This window comes from Scyliorhinus torazame, chromosome 4 (assembly GCF_047496885.1).
Source record: "Scyliorhinus torazame isolate Kashiwa2021f chromosome 4, sScyTor2.1, whole genome shotgun sequence".
NCBI lineage: Eukaryota > Metazoa > Chordata > Chondrichthyes > Carcharhiniformes > Scyliorhinidae > Scyliorhinus > Scyliorhinus torazame.
The window spans coordinates 211,376,318-211,395,668 of record NC_092710.1 but is presented as its reverse complement, the minus strand read 5'-3'; the positions used below and the strand labels follow the sequence as shown (position 1 = coordinate 211,395,668).

General features: G+C 45.3%; 1 protein-coding gene across 2 annotated transcripts in view; it reads right to left on the bottom strand.

Annotated features, from left to right (window-relative positions):
• Positions 1 to 1,009: 1,009 nt before the first annotated feature.
• Positions 1,010 to 19,351, bottom strand: part of themis (thymocyte selection associated) — a 102,762-nt gene continuing 84,420 nt past the window's right edge. The window contains exons 5-7 of one of the 2 annotated variants that reach the window (XM_072499229.1): positions 18,413 to 18,575; positions 12,507 to 12,653; positions 1,010 to 2,610 (exon numbers count right to left, since the gene is read on the bottom strand). In XM_072499229.1, the coding sequence (XP_072355330.1) occupies positions 2,600 to 2,610; positions 12,507 to 12,653; positions 18,413 to 18,575 (321 nt within the window). In that variant the 3' untranslated portion in view covers positions 1,010 to 2,599. The remainder of the gene's footprint in view (positions 2,611 to 12,506; positions 12,654 to 18,412; positions 18,576 to 19,351) is intronic. The other variant, XM_072499230.1, reaches the window with a different exon arrangement.

Below are 19,351 nucleotides of genomic sequence, written 5' to 3'. Positions count from 1 at the left end.
CAATATTGATGTTCAGTTATACTCTTGTGGGTGGAAGGCAAGCTGAAAAGCAGTTTCTGAAGAAATACAGCCAGAGATTCTGCATTAATCTGACAGGGTGTCAGGTCTCTTTCTTTAAATCAGTCTCAAAAAATCTCACTTTTCAAAGTGGAGTATTGAAGACATCTCTGTACAACAAATATTCCTGAGTGCTAACTTTATTTAAAAGTGGATTGTAACCGGAGCTGTTTCTATTGTTTGAGTGGAAGTAAAGATAGCAGGTAATGGTTATCGTGTCAACTCATTTTTTTGCATTGTTTAAGAGGTAATTGTAAGCTCTTGTCTTGTGTGATGTTAAAGATATTTTAATGCTGTGTTAATAATAATGTTTGTCTTAATGTACGATAATGTTTGTTTTAATATACCATATCTATATTTTGTGTGAAATCAACCATGGAGTGATTTCCTCAGTCTTACAACATTATAATAAAATATTATGGTTTCTGTCCAGTATCCTAGACACTTTGGCGACTGGTTTGGGATCGTAATATGTTACAGTAAAAGTTTTTTTAAAACGTGAAATCTTTTCCATTGGGTCTGTGTGTCAGGAAATTAATCTCTTTCATGGCCTCCATGGGGATCATAATAAGATTTTGCAATGTTGTCAGAAAGTGTTCTCCATGGTATCAAAGGACTTAGTTATGAAGAAACCTTGCATAAAGATTTCAAACCAAATCTTCTCGTCTGTAAGAAATACCATATGGCACCTCTCAATGAGGAGCATCAAGTTATCCTAATATCATGGCCAACGGGTATAGCACAGTGGGCTAAATAGCTGGCTTGCAATGCAGAACACCAGCAGCGCGGGTTCAATTCCCGTACTGGCCTCCCCAAACAGGCGCTGGAATGTGGCGACTGGGGGCTTTTCACAGTAACTTCATTGAAGCCTACTTGTGACAATAAGTGATTATTATTATGTCAGTGTTAATTTTGCAAAAACTAGATGAAACTTTTGAAAAACACACATTTTGTATTTTGCAGAATTCTGTAAAAATTCAACACGTCATGAAGTACTTTGCAATGTATTGAGGATGTAAAAGATGCTATACAAATGCAACTACTTCCTTTCTGTATTTTGCACATTTTCAATTTAATTTTGCTTTTATGGCATACTTTTGCTTCTTTGACTCACTCTATATTTTCTTGTGACACCAGTTTCTACGATACTATTTTAAAATCTCTTTTCATGTTTAATTTTCTGAATCTAATTCATAGTTGATACCCATCTCCACACCATGCTAAAGCTTGAGGGAAGATATCCAGTAATTTGGAGATGAGGCAAAGAGGTTGAAATAGCTGAGACTAGTCCAAAGATGTGCAGGTTATATGGATTGTCCATGCTAAATTGCCCTTAGTGTCCAAAAAAGTGAGGTGGAGTTACTGGATTACGGGGATAGGATGGAAGTGTGGGCTTGAGTAGGGTGCTCTTTCCAAGGGCCAGTGCAGACTCGATGGGCCAAATGGCCTCCTTCTGCACTGTAAATTCGATGATTCTATGACTTTAGTGTCCAGATGTCCATGGAGTAATGGGGAGGTTTGGGGCAGGCACAGATGAGGATCAGAGCCAATTGGGGCCTGGCAATGAGGCAAACAGAAATAATTAAAGAAAATAAAACATGATTGATCCACGGTGAGACAATTACCCTGGTAACACTGTCTACTCAACAACAATGGAAAAAATCTGCAATCATAAAGGATGCAATATTGTAGAAACATACACACGAACATTTTCATAAGTTAAGATATTGGTATCTAGTTTGGTTAACAAAGAACAATCAAAATTAAACCAATTTTGTAATATTTCAAGGGTTTTGTTTTTACTACACAGTAGAATCAAAGATTAACCAGGTTTCCACACCGTAGCTTATTGAACCAATTATCAGACTTTATTTACAGAGGTGCTGCTTGCTCACGGTCTAAGGTGGAATAGAGGGAAAATCCCCCAAGTGCCTCTGATGTTGTCACCATGTAATCATGTGGCACACTATACAGAGGTGCATTGGTTACAATGCATAACACCTTTACAAAAACATCAGTATCAGTATTCAGGCATGTGCAAACATTAATAATGTACAGATTTATTAAGAAATACAAATTCTGCCACATCTCAGTGTTGGTTCTTTATGCAAACCAAATAAATATCTCAGTATAGCCAAACGGAAACAAATAAATTAATCCCTAGGTACAAAAACACCCATTGCAACTGATTATTTTGTAAAATCCGCATCATATTTGAAACAATTCCAATTACTTCAACATTTCTGAATCATAAAAACAAAAACAAATATACAAAATGTATCTATTCTTGTCTAAGATGGGTAGAACAATTTTTCATCTCCAGGATCTTAACCTGGTGGGCAACATTATCTGATATCAAGTAGTGAATTAAAATATTTGTTCCAGGCAATTTTAGCAGTTTTAAGTTTGATAGAAATTTTTATTAAATTTACAAATCTATTCCTCGAGGAAAGCAACAATCCAAACATTTGGTCAGAAGACTGCTAATTTCCAACCAGATGCTCACGTGTGTTCTTGAAGACATTTTTCTCATTCATTCTTCTCAATGGTGTTCTAAAATTGAGATACAAATGGGAGATTAAGTCAAAACAGAATGCATACTTTGGGGTTAAACTTCATCTCGGCTTATTTTTGGCCTGAATTCAAGTCTCAGGAAGGGACTGGAACAGGCAGCAGAGGGAGTTGGGAAAACTTTGAGAGTTAGAGCAGGTGGGGAACTCCTACAACTCATAGTTCCACAATAAAGATTAAAATAAATCTTATGACAAAAATGTATCTTGGATGGATGGATCTGTTAATTGTCACGTGTACCAAGGTACAGCGAAAAGTATTTTTCTGCGAACAGCTGAACAGATCATTAAGTAGATGAAAAGAAAAGGAAATAAAAGAAAATACATAATAGGGAAAAGAGAGAGGTTAGTGATAATGTTAGTCTTAGAATAAAATTTTAAAAGATTACAACGATTGTAAAATAAGTAAAAAGTGGACCTGTTAGGGAGAGCTCGCAGAGAGTCACCATGCTCAGTGGCTCTTTTGGATACAGCGATCACTCCAGCATTTTGGCCTTATTCGAATATAACCAGTCAAACTAAACTTGTGTTTCTCAGACTGTCTCCTTTTGGTATCATGCAGTAAAACAATTAAGAAATAATTTATTTATTTATATTTTATAGATTTAGAGTACTCAATTATTTTTTTCCAATTAAGGAGCAATTTAGCGTAGCCAATCCACCTAGCCTGCACATCTTTGGGTTGTGGGGGTGAAACCCACACAGACACGGGGAGAATGTGCAAACTCCACACGGACAGTGACCCAGGGCTGGGATCAAACCCGGGTCCTCAGCGTGGTAGGCAGCAGTGCTAACCACTGTGCCACCCCAAATTAAGAAATAATTTAAACAGCTATTTTTATCAATGTTGATTGCTGTAAATCAGAGTGAAGTCCCATCTGTGATAAATCATTAACCTTTCACCAGTTTCATGTACAAAAACTGGAAATATTATTGCAATGAATATATCAGTTTGCACACTAGAGGGCTCCAACTATGGGCATCCAAACTGTACATAGCACTTACAAAACATTCAGGCCACGAGAGTAACAGCCCCCTGACAATGGGAAGGAAAGGATAGGTAAAATTTTCCCTAACCTTCCACATAAGCAGATTTCATGTTGTGTAAATGTCCTGCCTTGGTGAGGAAGAGACACTTTAATAACATTTAAGTCAGAGTTTCACAGTGCAATTGGAACAGAATTTAGAATTCCTGCAGAAGGGCTCGCCCACAAAGTTAACCTTGATGGACACCACCCACACCCTTGCCCTGCCACCACCCCCACCCCACTAGGAGAGGTAGGTGGTGGTTAGGGAGGGGAAATTGAACCCTAAAAGATGGGAAACAAATCCCAATGCTCTGCATATGTGCCCGTTGCCATTATTGCAGAAGTTTAAACTATGCAAGGCTCCCCCTCTCCCCCCCCCCCCCCCCCCCCCCCACCCCCACCCCGGAAAGGTTTATTTAAATCAGGCTCCCACAGAGCAACGTCTCTTGACTGTTACTGGTTTTATGGGCTTCGGACCCAGGAGTGAAAGGGACACAGAGAGTTCAGGTTCATGAGTGCCTTTCTCAGCACTGTCGGCCAGGAGGAGCAGATTTCCACCTACACCGAAAGGAAGCCTTTGGCCTACCTCTGCCAATCAAGGACACTTTACCACCCAGATCCTGACCTTGTGTCCCAAGCCTAGTCTGCCTCTGTATGTCGTGATTGTGACTGACTTCTACATCGCTCACATCTCCCATTCCCCCAAGTCTGATCTCTTGCTCCTTTCCCAACTAGATTTCCAGGACCAACTCCGACTGTGGTCTCCTGTTGTTGTTTTAATTCCCAGTAACTGATCAGACAATCTGATTGGCTGCCAGGTGGGACAGAAGCATTAAATAAAATTAGGCCCTGTCATTCAATTCAGCAGGATCCCATCATCTCAGCCTTGCTAGATTTACTATTACTATTGCACTTCCTGCTTTTCCATAAAGATCAGGACCTTAGTGTTCAGAATTAAGTACGAAAACAAGTAATCTTCATTATTTCCATTTTTATGTTAATTTCCAAATCGTGACAATTGTTACTTATTAAGTTCTTGCACATTCCTTTCTCACAAAAATACAGACACTGACGCACTAGGTTGAACTCATGCTGTGTAACATTCACAATAAAGGTGCCCAGATGGTAAACGTCTTTGCTAAAGTGGACTTTAATGAATCCATCATTGTGTTTGCTATTCATTTTCCACAGCATGATCTCAATTCTTGAGAGCAGGCAGGATGGGATGCTTTTAGACGCCGACTGCAAAAAATGCTGGCCAGGCTGCTTCATGATTGCCAAACGCGAATAACCACCACTATTGTACGCTGAAGTTATATGTCAAATGTGAAATTCTTCGACTTCCGGTTGCGGCGATGCCTTGCTAGCCGCACGTTTCGGCGGCTCCAGCTCCGACGGACCTTTGGGCTCTTTTAAGAGCCCCAACGGGAAATCTTTGGGCGACGCAACCCGGTGTGGGGTGAGTGAGTAGGGATTCCCCCCCCCCCCCCCAACGAAGGAGGAAAATATCGGCGGCTGCAGCGCGAGGAATCGTCGACGAAAGGGACAGAAAGGGAGAAGACACAAGATGGCGGCGGAGAAAGCTCAGGCGACATGGGGGCCCGAGCAAGACGAATTTTTGAGAAGTTGTGTGGAGCTACTAAAGAGGGAGGTGCTGACCCCGATGCTACAGGCAATTGAGGGGCTCAAGGAGGCACAAAGGACCCAGGAGACAGAGCTCCGCGTGGTGGAGCAGAAGGTGACGGATAATGAGGACGAGATCCTGGGCCTGGCGGTCAAAACACAGACGCACGAGGCACTCCATTAAAAGTGTATTGAAAGGATCGAGGCCCTAGAAAACAGAGCGCGAAGGAAGAACCTTTGGATATTGGGTCTCCCTGAGGAAGTGGAAGGAGCGGACTGTGGAGCTTATGTAAGTACGATGCTAAGCTCATTGATGGGTGCTGAGGCCCCTGCGGGCCCCTTGGAGGTGGAGTGGGCACATCGGATCCCGGCGAGAAGACCAAAAGCGGGAGAACCACCCAGGGCGACAATCGTGCAATTTCACCGCCTTAAAGATAGAGAAGAGGTCCTGAGATGGGCTAAAAAGGTGCGGAGTAGCAGATGGGAGAATGCAGTGGTACGGGTGTACCAGGATTGGAGTGCGGAGGTGGCGAGAAGGAGGGCGAGTTTTAACCGAGCCAAGGAGGTGTTACACAAAAAGGTGAAGTTCGGGATGCTGCAGCCGGCACGACTATGGGTCACGTACCAGGAGAGACACCATTATTTTGATACGGCGGAGGAAGCATGGACCTTTATTAAAGAGGAGAAATTGGATCGGAACTGAGGGACTGATACTGCAGGGAATGTTATTGTTAATGTTATGGTTGATGTAAATAGAGAAGTAAATTGGGATGGGGGGAGACACTAGGAAATGTGGGCGCCGGTGAGGGGGGAAAGAAGGGACATAGGCGGAGAATGAGGAATGGGAGGGGGGGGGGAAAGGAAGCTGCGCCACAAGAGGCGGGTCAGATAAAGGGATGTTCCCGCGCCAGAAAGATTATGGCGGGAAGATAGGCGCAAGGCGGATGGGAGTACCCTACACGGGCGGGGGGGTCAAGGAGTGAGCAGGAGTAGCCGGGGTCAGTTGAAGTCAGCTGACTTACGGAAGTAATATGGAGGGGGCAATCACGCTAGAAAGGGGAAAGGGATCTAGCGGGGGGGGGGGACAACTGGGTTTCTGCTGCGGAAATCAAAAAGGAAATGGCTAAAGAGTGGGTGGACGGGGATGGAATGCGACGCTTGGGGAGCGAGTGGGAGCGCGGAGGCGGGATATGGGACTGGCCTAGAGAAGGTGATGGCTAGTCGACACGGGAGGGGGGCAGGTAGCCCCCTAGTGAGGCTGATCATGTGGAACGTGAGAGGCCTGAACGGACCGATTAAAAGGGCCAGAGTGCTCGCGCATTTGAAAGAACTAAGGGCAGACGTGGCTATGCTCCAAGAGACGCACCTGAAGGTGGCGGACCAAGTTAGGTTAAGGAAAGGATGGGTGGGACAGGTGTTCCACTCAGGACTAGATGCAAAGAATAGAGGGGTGGCCATATTGGTGGGGAAACGGGTAGCATTTGAAGCAAAGAACATCGTAGCAGATAGCGGAGGTAGATATGTAATGGTGAGTGGCAGGCTGGAGGGAATGGAGGTCGTGTTGGTTAATGTATATGCCCCGAATTGGGACGATGCGGGATTTATGAGACGGATGCTGGGGCGTATACCGGACCTGGAGGTAGGAAACTTGATATTGGGAGGGGACTTCAATACCGTGCTGGACCCGGGGCTAGATAGATCCAGCTCAAAGACCGGAAGAAGGCCGGCAGCGGCCAATGTGCTCAAGGGGTTTATGGACCAAATGGGGGGAGTGGATCCATGGCGATTTCTTAGACCGAGGGCTAGGGAGTTCTCCTTCTTCTCCCATGTCCATAAAGTGTACTCCTGGATAGATTTTTTTGTTTTGGGAAGGTCGTTGATCTCAAGGGTGGAAGAAGCTGAGTATTCAGCCATAGCGGTTTCGGACCATGCCCCACACTGGGTGGACCTGGAACTAGGAGAGGAAAGGGAGCAGAGAGCACTCTGGCGATTAGATGTGGGATTGATGGCGGACGAGGGAGTGTGTGGAAGAGTGCGGGGGTGTATTGAGAGATACCTGGAGGTCAATGACGACGGGGAGGTCCGTGTGGGAGTGGTATGGGAAGCACTAAAAGCGGTGGTCAGAGGAGAGCTGATCTCCATTGGGGCCCACAAAGGGAAAACAGAGGCCAAGGAAAGGGAAAGATTACTGGGGGAGATTTTAAGGGTGGATAGGGAATTTGCAGAGACCCCGGAGGAGGGACTGTACAGGGAGAGGAGATGACTCCAGACGGAGTTTGACCTCCTGACCACCAGAAAGGCGGAGGAGCTGTGGAGGAAGGCACAGGGGAGGAGGTATGAATATGGGGAAAAGGCTAGTCGCCTGCTGGCTCATCAGTTGCGAAAGAGGACAGCGGCGAGGGAGATAGGGGGAATTAGAGACGAAAAGGGAGCCACGGTGCAAGAAGCAGGGAAGATAAATGAGGTGTTCAAGACCTTTTATGAGGGACTGTATAGGTCCCAACCCCCAGAGGGAGAGGAGGGGATGCGGCAGTTCCTGGATCAATTGAGGTTCCAGAGGGTGGAGGAGCACGAGGTGGAAGGCCTAGGGGCACCGATTGGGGTGGACGAGGTTATTAAGGGGCTGGGGAACATGCAAGCAGGGAAGGCTCCGGGACCAGACGGGTTCCCAGTGGAATTTTATAGAAAATATGTGGACTTGTTGGCACCGTTGTTGGTGAGGACGTTCAATGAGGCCACGGAAGGAGGGACTTTACCCCCGACAATGTCGGAGGCGACGATATCGCTAATTTTGAAGAGGGATAAAGAACAGTTGCAGTGCGGGTCCTATAGACCTATTTCATTATTGAATGTGGACGGCAAATTGCTGGCAAAGGTACTGGCATCGAGGATAGAGGACTGTGTCCCGGGGGTGGTGCACGAAGACCAGACAGGGTTCGTAAAAGGGAGACAACTGAATGTTAACGTGCGACGACTATTAGGGGTGATAATGATGCCCCCAGTGGAGGGGGAGGCAGAGATAGTGGCGGCAATGGATGCAGAGAAGGCATTTGATAGGGTGGAGTGGGAGTATTTATGGGAGGTGTTAAGGAGGTTTGGGTTCGGGAACGGGTTTATTAGCTGGGTCAAACTTCTTTATGGGGCCCCAACGGCAGGTGTAGTCACGGGTCGGCAAAGATCGGAGTATTTCCGATTATATAGGGGAACAAGACAGGGATGCCCGCTGTCTCCACTGTTGTTCGCGTTGGCAATTGAACCTTTGGCCATGGCGTTGAGAGACTCCAGGAAATGGAGAGGGGTGATTAGAGGGGGAGAAGAACACCGAGTCTCGCTATACGCGGATGACCTACTGTTGTATGTGTCGGACCCAGCGGGGGGGATGATAGAGGTTATGCGGATGTTGAGGGAGTTCGGAGATTTCTCGGGATATAGGCTTAACATGGGGAAGAGTGAACTATTTGTGATACACCCAGGGGACCAGAGTAGAGAGATAGAAGGCCTGCCTCTAAGGAAAGTGGAAAGAAACTTCCGATACCTGGGGATTCAGATCGCTAGGAGCTGGGGAACCTTGCACAGACTTAATCTGACACGATTGGTAGAACAAATGGAGGAGGACTTCAAGAGGTGGGACATGCAGCCTCTGTCGTTGGCGGGCAGAGTGCAGGCAATTAAGATGATGGTCCTCCCGAGGTTCTTATTTGTATTTCAATGTCTCCCTATACTAATCACTGAGACCTTTTTCAAAAAATTAGACAGGAGCATCGCGAGCTTCGTGTGGGCAGGGAAAGTCCCGAGGGTAAGGAGGGGGTTCCTACAACGTAGCAGGGACAGAGGAGGATTGGCGCTACCGAATTTGGGCGACTACTATTGGGCCGCCAATGTGGCGATGATTCGTAAATGGATGATGGAGGGAGAGGGAGCGGCGTGGAAAAGACTGGAGAGAAAGTCCTGTAAAGGGACGAGCTTAGAGGCGCTGGTGACGGCGCCGCTACTGTTCTCACCAAAGAAGTTTACCACAAACCCGGTGGTGGCGGCAACATTGAATATCTGGGGACAATGGAGGCGACAGAGAGGTGTGCGGGGAGCCCTGGTGGGGTCCCCAATCAGGAACAACCATAGGTTTGCCCCAGGAAGAATGGATGGAGGATTTCAGAGCTGGCACCAGTTGGGAATTAGGAGGGTGGGAGATTTATTTATAGATGGGACGTTTGAGAGCTTGGGAGCATTGGAGGAAAAGTATAAGTTGCCCCGGGGAAACTTCCTTAGATATATGCAGGTGAGGGCGTTCACTAGACAACAGGTGAGGGAATTTCCGCTGCTCCCGGTACAGGGGATTCAGGACAGAGTGCTTTCGGGGGGGTGGGTCGGAGAGGGCAATGTGTCAGAGATATACCGAGAAATGAGGGAAGAGGGGGAGGAGTTGGTGGGAGAACTAAAAAGAAAGTGGGAAGAAGAGCGAGGGGTGGAGATAGAGGAAGGTATGTGGGCTGATGCCCTAAGCAGGGTAAACTCCTCTTCCTCATGCGCCAGGCTTAGCCTGATTCAATTCAAGGTGCTACATAGAGCACACATAACGGGAGCAAGACTGAGCAGGTTCTTTGGAGTGGAGGACAAGTGTGGGAGGTGCGGCGGAAGCCCGGCAAACCACGCACATATGTTTTGGTCGTGCCCGGCACTGGAGGGCTATTGGAAGGGAGTGACGGGAGTGATTTCTAAGGTGGTGAAGGCCCGGGTCAAACCAGGCTGGGGGCTAGCTCTATTTGGAGTTGCGGATGAGCCGGGAGTGCAGGAGGCGAAAGAGGCCGACGTTGTGGCCTTTGCGTCCCTAGTAGCCCGGCGTAGGATTCTACTCATGTGGAAGGAGGCGAAACCCCCCGGATTGGAGGCCTCGGTAAACAATATGGCGGGGTTCATAAAACTGGAGCGGATAAAGTTTGCCTGAGAGGATCGGCTCAAGGGTTCACCAGGCGGTGGCAGCCATTCCTCGACTACCTAGAGGAACGTTAGAGGGAAGACAGATGACCAGCAGCAGCAACCAAGGGGGAGGGGGGGGGTGGAAGTTCTAGTTTATGTTAAATGACTATGTTGTTTAGCCACTTGTTTATTGTTAAACTTTCTTTACTGTTATGTTTGTTCTGTAAGGGGAAAAAATTTTGTTCGAAAAAATTTCAATAAAACATATTTTTTAAAAAAAATTTTAAATGTGAAATTCTTCAGCCAGTTGGCAGCTTCATCAGCCTGGTGTAGGGCAGTGAGACCACACTGAAGCACAGTTCGGGACACTTGAATAACTACCCACACAGATAAATTTAATGATGTTATGAGAGATAAATTTGCTTCAGCAGGTAAGGATGAGGGACAATGGATGCAATCTAGCGGCCATGTTGCACCCTCGCTCTAGTACAACATGGCAGGTAGATCCCGGAAGAGGCCTCCTGCGGGTACCCTGACAGCCTTTACGCCTGAAGGGATATACCAAAGTCCATCGAGATGTGGAATCAGAATCCCGGCCTAAAGGGACGTGACCAAATGGCGCACGCCTAAGTAGGTTTTAAACCTATTTAGGCGAGCTTACTCGGGATCTTCAGGCCTGCCCAGATAGGCCGCAGCCGGGCACTATTCAGTACTGGTCCACACAAACATGGACGAGGCGGAATGGCACCCGGGGGTCTCCTGGATCATCGGAGGCCTTTTGGTTGCCAGGGATTGTGCAGGGTGGCTCTCTGGCCCACCCCCTGGAACGTGAGCACCTTGGCACTGCCTAGCTTGCACCCTGGCACTGCCAAGGTACCCAGTGGCACTGCAAACTGGCAAGAGCACTACCAAGGGTCAGGGCCTGAGGGGCCATACCTATGAAAGGAGGGTGGAGGAATGGTATGAAGGGTTGGGGGTGCAGGGCAGCGACCTCCGGGAGGTTGGGGGTGTGAAACATGGGGGTCCTGGAGGGGGGCCCTGTAAGGGGTGTGGGGTGCCGAAAGAGCGGGGCCCTCATGGGGTGGGGTGGGGGGGGGCGGTGCCCAAATGTGCGGGTGGTGACACTGCCCATAGGTGGTGGGTGTGGGGGACCCACAAGCTCACTTAGAGACTGGGGCACACGATCTCCGAGTTCAGCTCCCCAAAGCTGAAAAAGATTGTTTGTAAGTGTGGGCTAAACCGGTGAGAAACTCCCCAGGGCCCAGAAAAGTGATTGAGGGCGTGATGTTCCCAAAAGGGAACAAAGCCCCGAGCGAGCGCGTTTAGCTGCATGATTAACGGCACTCGCAGTGATGAGAAACACATGGCTGTTCAATGTGACTTGCTTTGAACGGGGAATGCACGAACGAGGCCACACATTGCCCTGTTTTCACAATAGTAAGCGCCTCTCGCCAGAACTCCCCATGGTAGCAAGAGATTGGGATGCCATTTAAAAATGAAGTCCCGATCTCCAAGGTCCAGAAAAGAATCCCCGCCCGCCCCCCCCCCCCAGCCCGAACACAACATGGGAGGGTCCTCCACGCAGACACAGGGAGAGCGTGCATACTCCGCAAGACAGTGGCCCAAGCCAGGAATCGAACCTGGGACCCTGGAGCTGTAAAGCAACAGTGCTACCCACTGTGCTACCGTGCTACCCACATATGGGTCAAAGATAGATAAACGGAGTTGTGGTACAGATCAGACATGATTTGACTGAATGGGGATACATGGTTGGTGGGTTGAATGACCTACTCATGCTATGTTCATTTCTGTCTCCCAATTTAACATTATTTTTCCTGATCCCATTATTTATTTTCTCTCCCCCTACCTCTTTACTTCATTTCAGGGGCAGCACGGTAGCATAGTGGTTAGCACAGTAACTTTGGGTTAGGTGGATTGCCCTTGGTGTCCAAAGAAATGTTAAGTGGGGGTTACTGGGATGGGGTAGATACGTGGGCTTCAGTAGGGTGCTCTTTGTAAGGGCGGTGCAGACTCGATGGGCCGAATGGCATCCTTCTGCACTGTAAATTCTATGATTTCACTCTCCCGGTTTCTCTCCCACATTCTTATTCTTTGGCTGAACCCCATATTCTTCTGCTAGTTTCTGCAATGATTCCCGGTAGGCATCAGAAGCCTCACTATTTGGCATCAAATGGTGGCCCATCTATTTCTTCCAGTACTGAACATACTTTATTTTTAAGTTTGATATGAATCATATTTCTGTTCCAAACATAAATCATGCATTAAGGTGAAGGTGAGAAAAGTAACCATGCACCTCTCTTTTTCTTGCATTTTTTCTTGTTTTGATGCTCATTTTCATTTAATTGTTTTCTTAACTCTTCAACCTTCCCATCATCAATATATTCATAATCATGTTTGTCAGACAAATCCAAGTTTTCAACATCCACAGCAAGGCTGGTGGCTAAAGAAAATATTTAAAGGCATGGTTTTCAAAAATGACATAACAAAGATGGCATAAATGAAGAAAAAAAACAAGTACCACATGCTAATAATTTAGAAATTATGCTAAGATTAACATTTGATAATTTTGGAGTTATTGCCTGAATGATTTATTTTAATGTAGATGACATTCGACAATTGAGAATAGCAGTGATTCTCAAACCTTTCATGCTCGGACCCCAATCTCATGTACTCTTGATAAATCTGCAGAGGAAAAAAAAATCACCATCTCTTTTTCTCTCACTTATCTTTCTTTCTTGCCTCATTTTCTCTTCCTCTCCTATCACTAAGATGAGTGGTAAAGCAAAAAGTGCAGATGATACCGGAAGTCTGCAGAAGGATTTGGATTGGTTAGGTGAATGGGCTCGGGTCTGGTAGATGGAATTCAATGTTGCCAAGTGTGAGGCTATCCATTTTGGGAGAAATAACAGCAGAATGGATTATTATTTAAACGGTAAGATGTTAAAACATGCTGCTGTGCAGAGGGACCTGGGTGTGCTGGTGCACGAGTCTCAAAAAGTTGGTGTGCAGGTGCAACAGGTGATTAAGAAGGCTAATCGAGTTTTGTCTTTCATTGCTAGAGGGATGGAGTTCAAGACTAGGGAGGTCATGTTGCAATTGTATAAGGTGTTGGTGAGGCCACATCTGGAGTATTGTGTTCAGTTTTGGTCTCCTTACCTGAGAAAGGACATATTGGCACTGGAGGGAGTGCAGAGGAGATTCACTAGGTTGATCCCAGAGTTGAGGGGATTAGATTATGACGAGAGGTTGAGTAGACTGGGACTGTACTCATTGGAGTTTAGAAGGATGCGGGGGGATCTTATTGAGACATATAAAATTATGAAGGGAATAGATAGGATAGATGCGGGCAGGTTGTTTCCACTGGTCGGGGAAAGCAGAACTAGGGGGCATAGCCTCAAAATAAGGGGAAGTAGATTTAGGACCGAGTTTAGGAGGAACTTCTTCACCCAAAGGGTTGTGAATCTCTGGAATTCCTTGCCCAGTGAAGCAGTTGAGGCTCCTTCTTTAAACGTTTTTAAGAAAAAGATAGATACCTTTCTAAAGAATAAAGGGATTCGGGGATATGGTGTACGGGCCGGAGAGTGGAGCTGAGTCCACAAAGATTAGCCATGATCTCATTAAATGTCGGAGCAGGCTCGAGGGGCCAGATGGCCTACTCCTGTTCCTAGTTCTTATGTTCTTATTCTAATTCTTCTCACTCTTCATTTTTGTTTAATAATATGGATCAAAGATGGCTAAATGAAGTTGAGGTACAGATCACACATGATTTGGCTGAACGGGGATAAATGATTGATGAGTTCAATGTCCTCCTCAAGTTATGTTCATTTCTGTCTCTGCTTTTAAAATTCTTCCCCTGCTCCATTATTTTTTTTTTCTCATCCTACCTCTTTACTTCTTTTCCTTTTTTCTCTTCCAAGTTTTTATTCTTTGACATTACCTCACATTCTTTTGCTGGTTTCTGAAACCGTTGCCCTACTTTTTCTTGAATGGGAGATTATGGAGGTGGGTAGTACAAGGCTGTCAGTGAAACTTTGAGAGCAGATCAGGGAGCTGATGGATGCCAGAATGTAGAAACCAGTGGACTGTGGAAATGGAATTAATTACTAAGTATGAAACGGTTGGGGCTGCTTCTGGGACTTAAGGGAAGTCTTAAGGAAGACAGCAGCTTAGAGACAGTTTAAACAAACAGAGACTGGACCTTAAGAGTTTTGCCAAAGGGAAACTTAACACTGGAGTTCTAAATGTGCAGGTTTGCAAAAAAAGATGAGCAAATATACCTTTTTGCAAATTGTAGCGTTTATTCATCATTTTATGCCCACTATATCTACAATGTCTTCATAATTAGCTACAGGTTATTTTTTTGTCAGTCACTCACTCAATCCGGTACATTCCTTCAATACTTGGATTTGTAAAATAGATCATAAACATTGAAAATCAGCATTGATATTTTGTCAATTTGCTCAAGGACTAATAAATACAAGTCAGATATTTAATACAAATATCTGTGACATAATATAGGTATAGCTGTTCATCACAATATTTAGAGACACAGTGCTCTTTTGGTTGCTTCTACAAAAGCAAAATATTGTGGATGCTGGAAATCTGAAATAGAACAGAAAATGCTTCAAATACTTAGCAGGTCTGGGAAAATAAGAACAAAGAAAAGTACAGCACAGGAACAGGCCCTTTGGCCCTCCAAGCCTGTGCCGACCATGCTACCCGTCTAAACTAAAATCTTCTACACTTCCTTGGTCCGTATCCCTCTATTCCCATCCTATTCATGTATTTGTCAAGATGCCCCTTAAATGTCACTATCGTCCCTGCTTCCACCACCTCCTCTGGCAGCGAGTTCCAGGCACCCATTACCCTCTGTGTAAAACACTTGCCTCGTACATCTCCTCTAAACCTTGCCCCTCTCACCTTAAACCTATGCCCCCTAGTAATTGACCCCTCTACCCTGGGAAAAAGCCTCTGACTATCCACTCTGTCTATGCCCATCATAATTTTGTAGACCTCTATCAGGTCGCCCCTCAACCTCCGTCGTTCCAGTGAGAACAAACCGAGTTTATTCAACCGCTCCTCATAGCTAATGCCCTCCATACCAGGCAACATCCTGATAAATCTCTTCTGCACCCTCTCTAAAGCCTCCACATCCTTCTGGTAGTGTGGCGACCAGAATTGAACACTATACTCCAAGTGTGGCCTAACTAAGGTTCTATACAGCTGCAACATGACTTGCCAATTCTTATACTCAATGCACCGGCCAATGAAGGCAAGCATGCCGTATGCCTTCTTGACTACCTTCTCCACCTGTGTTGCCCCTTTCAGTGACCTGTGGACCTGTACACCTAGATCTCTCTGACTGTCAATTCTCTTGAGGGTTCTACAATTCACTGTATATTCCCTAACTGCATTAGACCTTCCAAAACGCATTACCTCACATTTGTCCGGATTAAACTCCATCTGCCATCTCTCCGCCCAAGTCTCCAGACAATCTAAATCCTGCTGTATCCTCTGACAGTCCTCATCGCTATCCACAATTCCACCAACCTTTGTGTCATCTGCAAACTTACTAATCAGACCAGTTACATTTTCCTCCAAATCATTTATTTATACTACGAACAGCAAAGGTCCGAGCACTGATCCCTGCTGAATACCACTAGTCACAGCCCTCCAATCAGAAAAGCACCCTTCCATTGCTACTCTCTGTCTTCTATGACCTAGCCAGTTCCGTATCCATCTTGCCAGCTCACCCCTGACCCCGTGTGACTTCACCTTTTGTACCAGTCTGCCAAAGACGTGCAGGTTAGGTGGATTGGCCATGATAAATTACCCTGAGTGACCAAAAAGGTTAGGGGGGGTTATTGGGTTACGGGGATAGGGTGGAAGTGAGGGCTTAAGTGGGTCAGTGCAGACTCGAGGGGCTGAATGGCCTCCTTCTGCACTGTATGTTCTATGTAAATCTATGTAAATCTATGACGGACCTTGTCAAAGGCCTTACTGAGATCCATATAGACAATATCCACTGCCCTACATGCACCAATCATCTTTGTGACCTCTTCGAAAAACTCGATAAAGTTACTGAGACACGACCTCCCCTTCACAAAACCGTACTGCCTCTTATTAATATGTCCATTTGCTTCCAAATGGGAGTAGATCCTGTCTCGAAGAATTCTCTCCAGTAATTTCCCTACCACTGACATAAGGCTCACCAGCCTGTAGTTCCCTGGATTATCCTTGCTACCCTTCTTAAACAGAGGAACAACATTGGCTATTCTCCAGTCCTCCGGGACATCACCTGAAGACAGTGAGGATCCAAAGATTTCTGTCAAGGCCTCAGCAATTTCCTCTTTAGCCTCCTTCAGTATTCTGGGGTAGATCCCATCAGGCCCTGGGGACTTATCTATCGGAATATTTTTCAAGATGCCCAACACCTCATCTTTTTGGATCTCAATGTGACCCAGGCTATCTACACACCCTTCTCCAGATTCAACATCCACCAATTCCTTCTCTTTGGTGAATACTGATGCAAAGTATTCATTTAATACCTCGCCCATTTCCTCTGGCTCCACACATAGATTCCCTGGCCTATCCTTCAGTGGGCCAACCCTTTCCCTGGCTACCCTCTTGCTTTTTATGTACGTGTAAACAGCCTTGGGATTTTCCTTAACCCTATTTGCCAATGACGTTTCGTGACCCCTTTTAGCCCTCCTGACTCCTTGCTTAACTTCACTCCTACTTTCCTGAGATTTCACACAGGCTTCGTCTGTTCCCAGCCTTCGAGCCCTGACAAATGCTTCCTTTTTCTTTTTGACAAGGCCTACAATATCTCTCGTTATCCAAGGTTCCCGAAATTTGCCGTATTTATCCTTCTTCCGCACAGGAACATGCCGGTCCTGAATTCCTTTCAACTGACATTCAAAAGCCTCCCACATGTCAGGTGTTGATTTACCCACAAACATCCGCCCCCAATCTAGATGGAGAGACAAACAAATATGTGGAGAGACAAACAAAGTTAGTGTTTCAAGGCTGTGACCTTTCGTCAGAACTCAAAACATAAACCCTGTTTCTTCTTCCACAGATACTGCCTGACCTGCTAAGTCTTTCCAACATTGCTGGTTATTTCTATATTGGTTTAAGTTTTCGTTCCAATTTAGTTGAGACTAAATTCATAATTCCGCTCTTTTAGGCATCCATGAATTTCCAGGAATGCAAGTTCAAAGGAGACCAATATAAAGGCAATTTTATCCCACCATTCCCCTCCTGGATATGATTCTCAGCCCAAATGTGAAGTGCATTATACAGTCTGTGAATCAGTGGCCTATAAAACCCTACTGATGTGTGGTATACACCTGCTGCTAGAGAACAAGCAGCAAACCGTACAAATGGAAAGACAACGTGTGACAAAGGTGACAGTGTCGTTCAAAGGAATAGTTAAAAGTAACAATTACACAGGACAATTTTAATATAATGATCAGCTGCCATACAAGGTACATTATCACATAATTACAACATAAAAGAAGAGCATGACAACAGGATCAGTGATGCAATAATCTCAATATATTGCTCATCACACCCACCACTACAACTTTAGATTTTAGTTAAATAATTGAAGAACCTATTCTGTGAAAGTTCATATTGATATATACAGTGAATATTGACACAAAGATACACAAATACTTTTGTAAAATTGTATCAGGAATCTTTGTGTCTCATCAATTCAACTGAATATCACACATGATGGCAAGACCGTCACGACCAGAGCTCAATGTGCCAACAGAACCCGAGTGTTTTGTTTTACCATTATCAAGCAGATTTTCATTCCATGTTCTGAAAGTCATTTGCAAATTTCCCTGTTCATGGAATCAATGCCTATGAAAACAAATGGGGGTAACTCACTTGAATTAAATCTTTTTGATTCTGAATTGGATAACTCTTGATCTGCCCCCAAATTCACCTAATCCAAACTAGCCAAAATTGGTAATTTCAGATTCATTTAACAAATGGGAGTGTAATGTCAGAAATTTTTTTGAAAGAAGATCAATTTTGATGTAAGGAAGCCTAAAACCTAATCCAAACTCTAGTTTTTAATTCACCTGGGAGTGCTCATTCTTACAAATTATACTAGCAAGTTCTGAGATTTGATTTCTGAAAGTGCACCTGTAATTCGTCATTGGTAAAGTATCCCACTTTACAAACCTTTAAGCAGTGTCACGTCTGTTTCTGGTGAACTGTGGTGGGGTCCTTGTTTCACATGCTCTGTAATTGTAACACTATGAAGAATATGTTCTGGTTTTGCAGAAACGTCTGGGATGTGCTTCTGAGATTTTGGTTTGCTTTTTAGCATTTCTGTTGGTGAATTCTAATTTAAAAATAAAAGTAAGTGGGAAACTGTACAAACATTTTTTTCCCAACATTTGTTAATAAAGAAACTATAAATGGTGAATTTAAAACCATGTTTTGGTTATAAGTACTTCTTCAATGCGCTCCTTTGGCACCCAGTTGAAAACGCCCAACCTTCATCCAAGACAAAATCAAGTTGCCTATTACTCTTGTCCTCCCTGTCATTAGGCTCCCTGTTGCTGAAAGCACCAACTTAAAAATCCCCACCCTCATTTACAAATCCATCCATGACCTCAACCCACTCTACCTTTGCAACATGCTGAAGTTTCACATTCCAGCTTGTGCCCTTCAGCCCACTAAATGTGGCATTTGTCCAACCTATCCCTCCACTTCATCACTAATAATAATCTTTATTGTCACAAGTAGGCTTACATTAACACTGCAATTAAGTTATTGTGAAAAGCCCCTAGTCGCCACATTCCAGCGCCTGTGCGGGTCCTCGGAGGGAGAATTTAAAATGTCCAAATTACCTAACAGCACATCTTTCGAGACTTGTGGGAGGAAACCAGAGCACCCGGAGGAAACCCACGCAGATACAAAGATAACGTGCAGACTCCGCACAGACAGTGACCCAAGCTGTGAATCGAACCTAGGACCCTGGCGCTTTGAAGAAACAGTGCTAACCACCGTGCTACCATGCCGCCCACTAATGGGACAAACTGCTGTCTCAATTCACATTAAATCTTCATCTTGTTACTTTTTCCCTTTTGCCATTAAAACTGCCTCAAAACATAT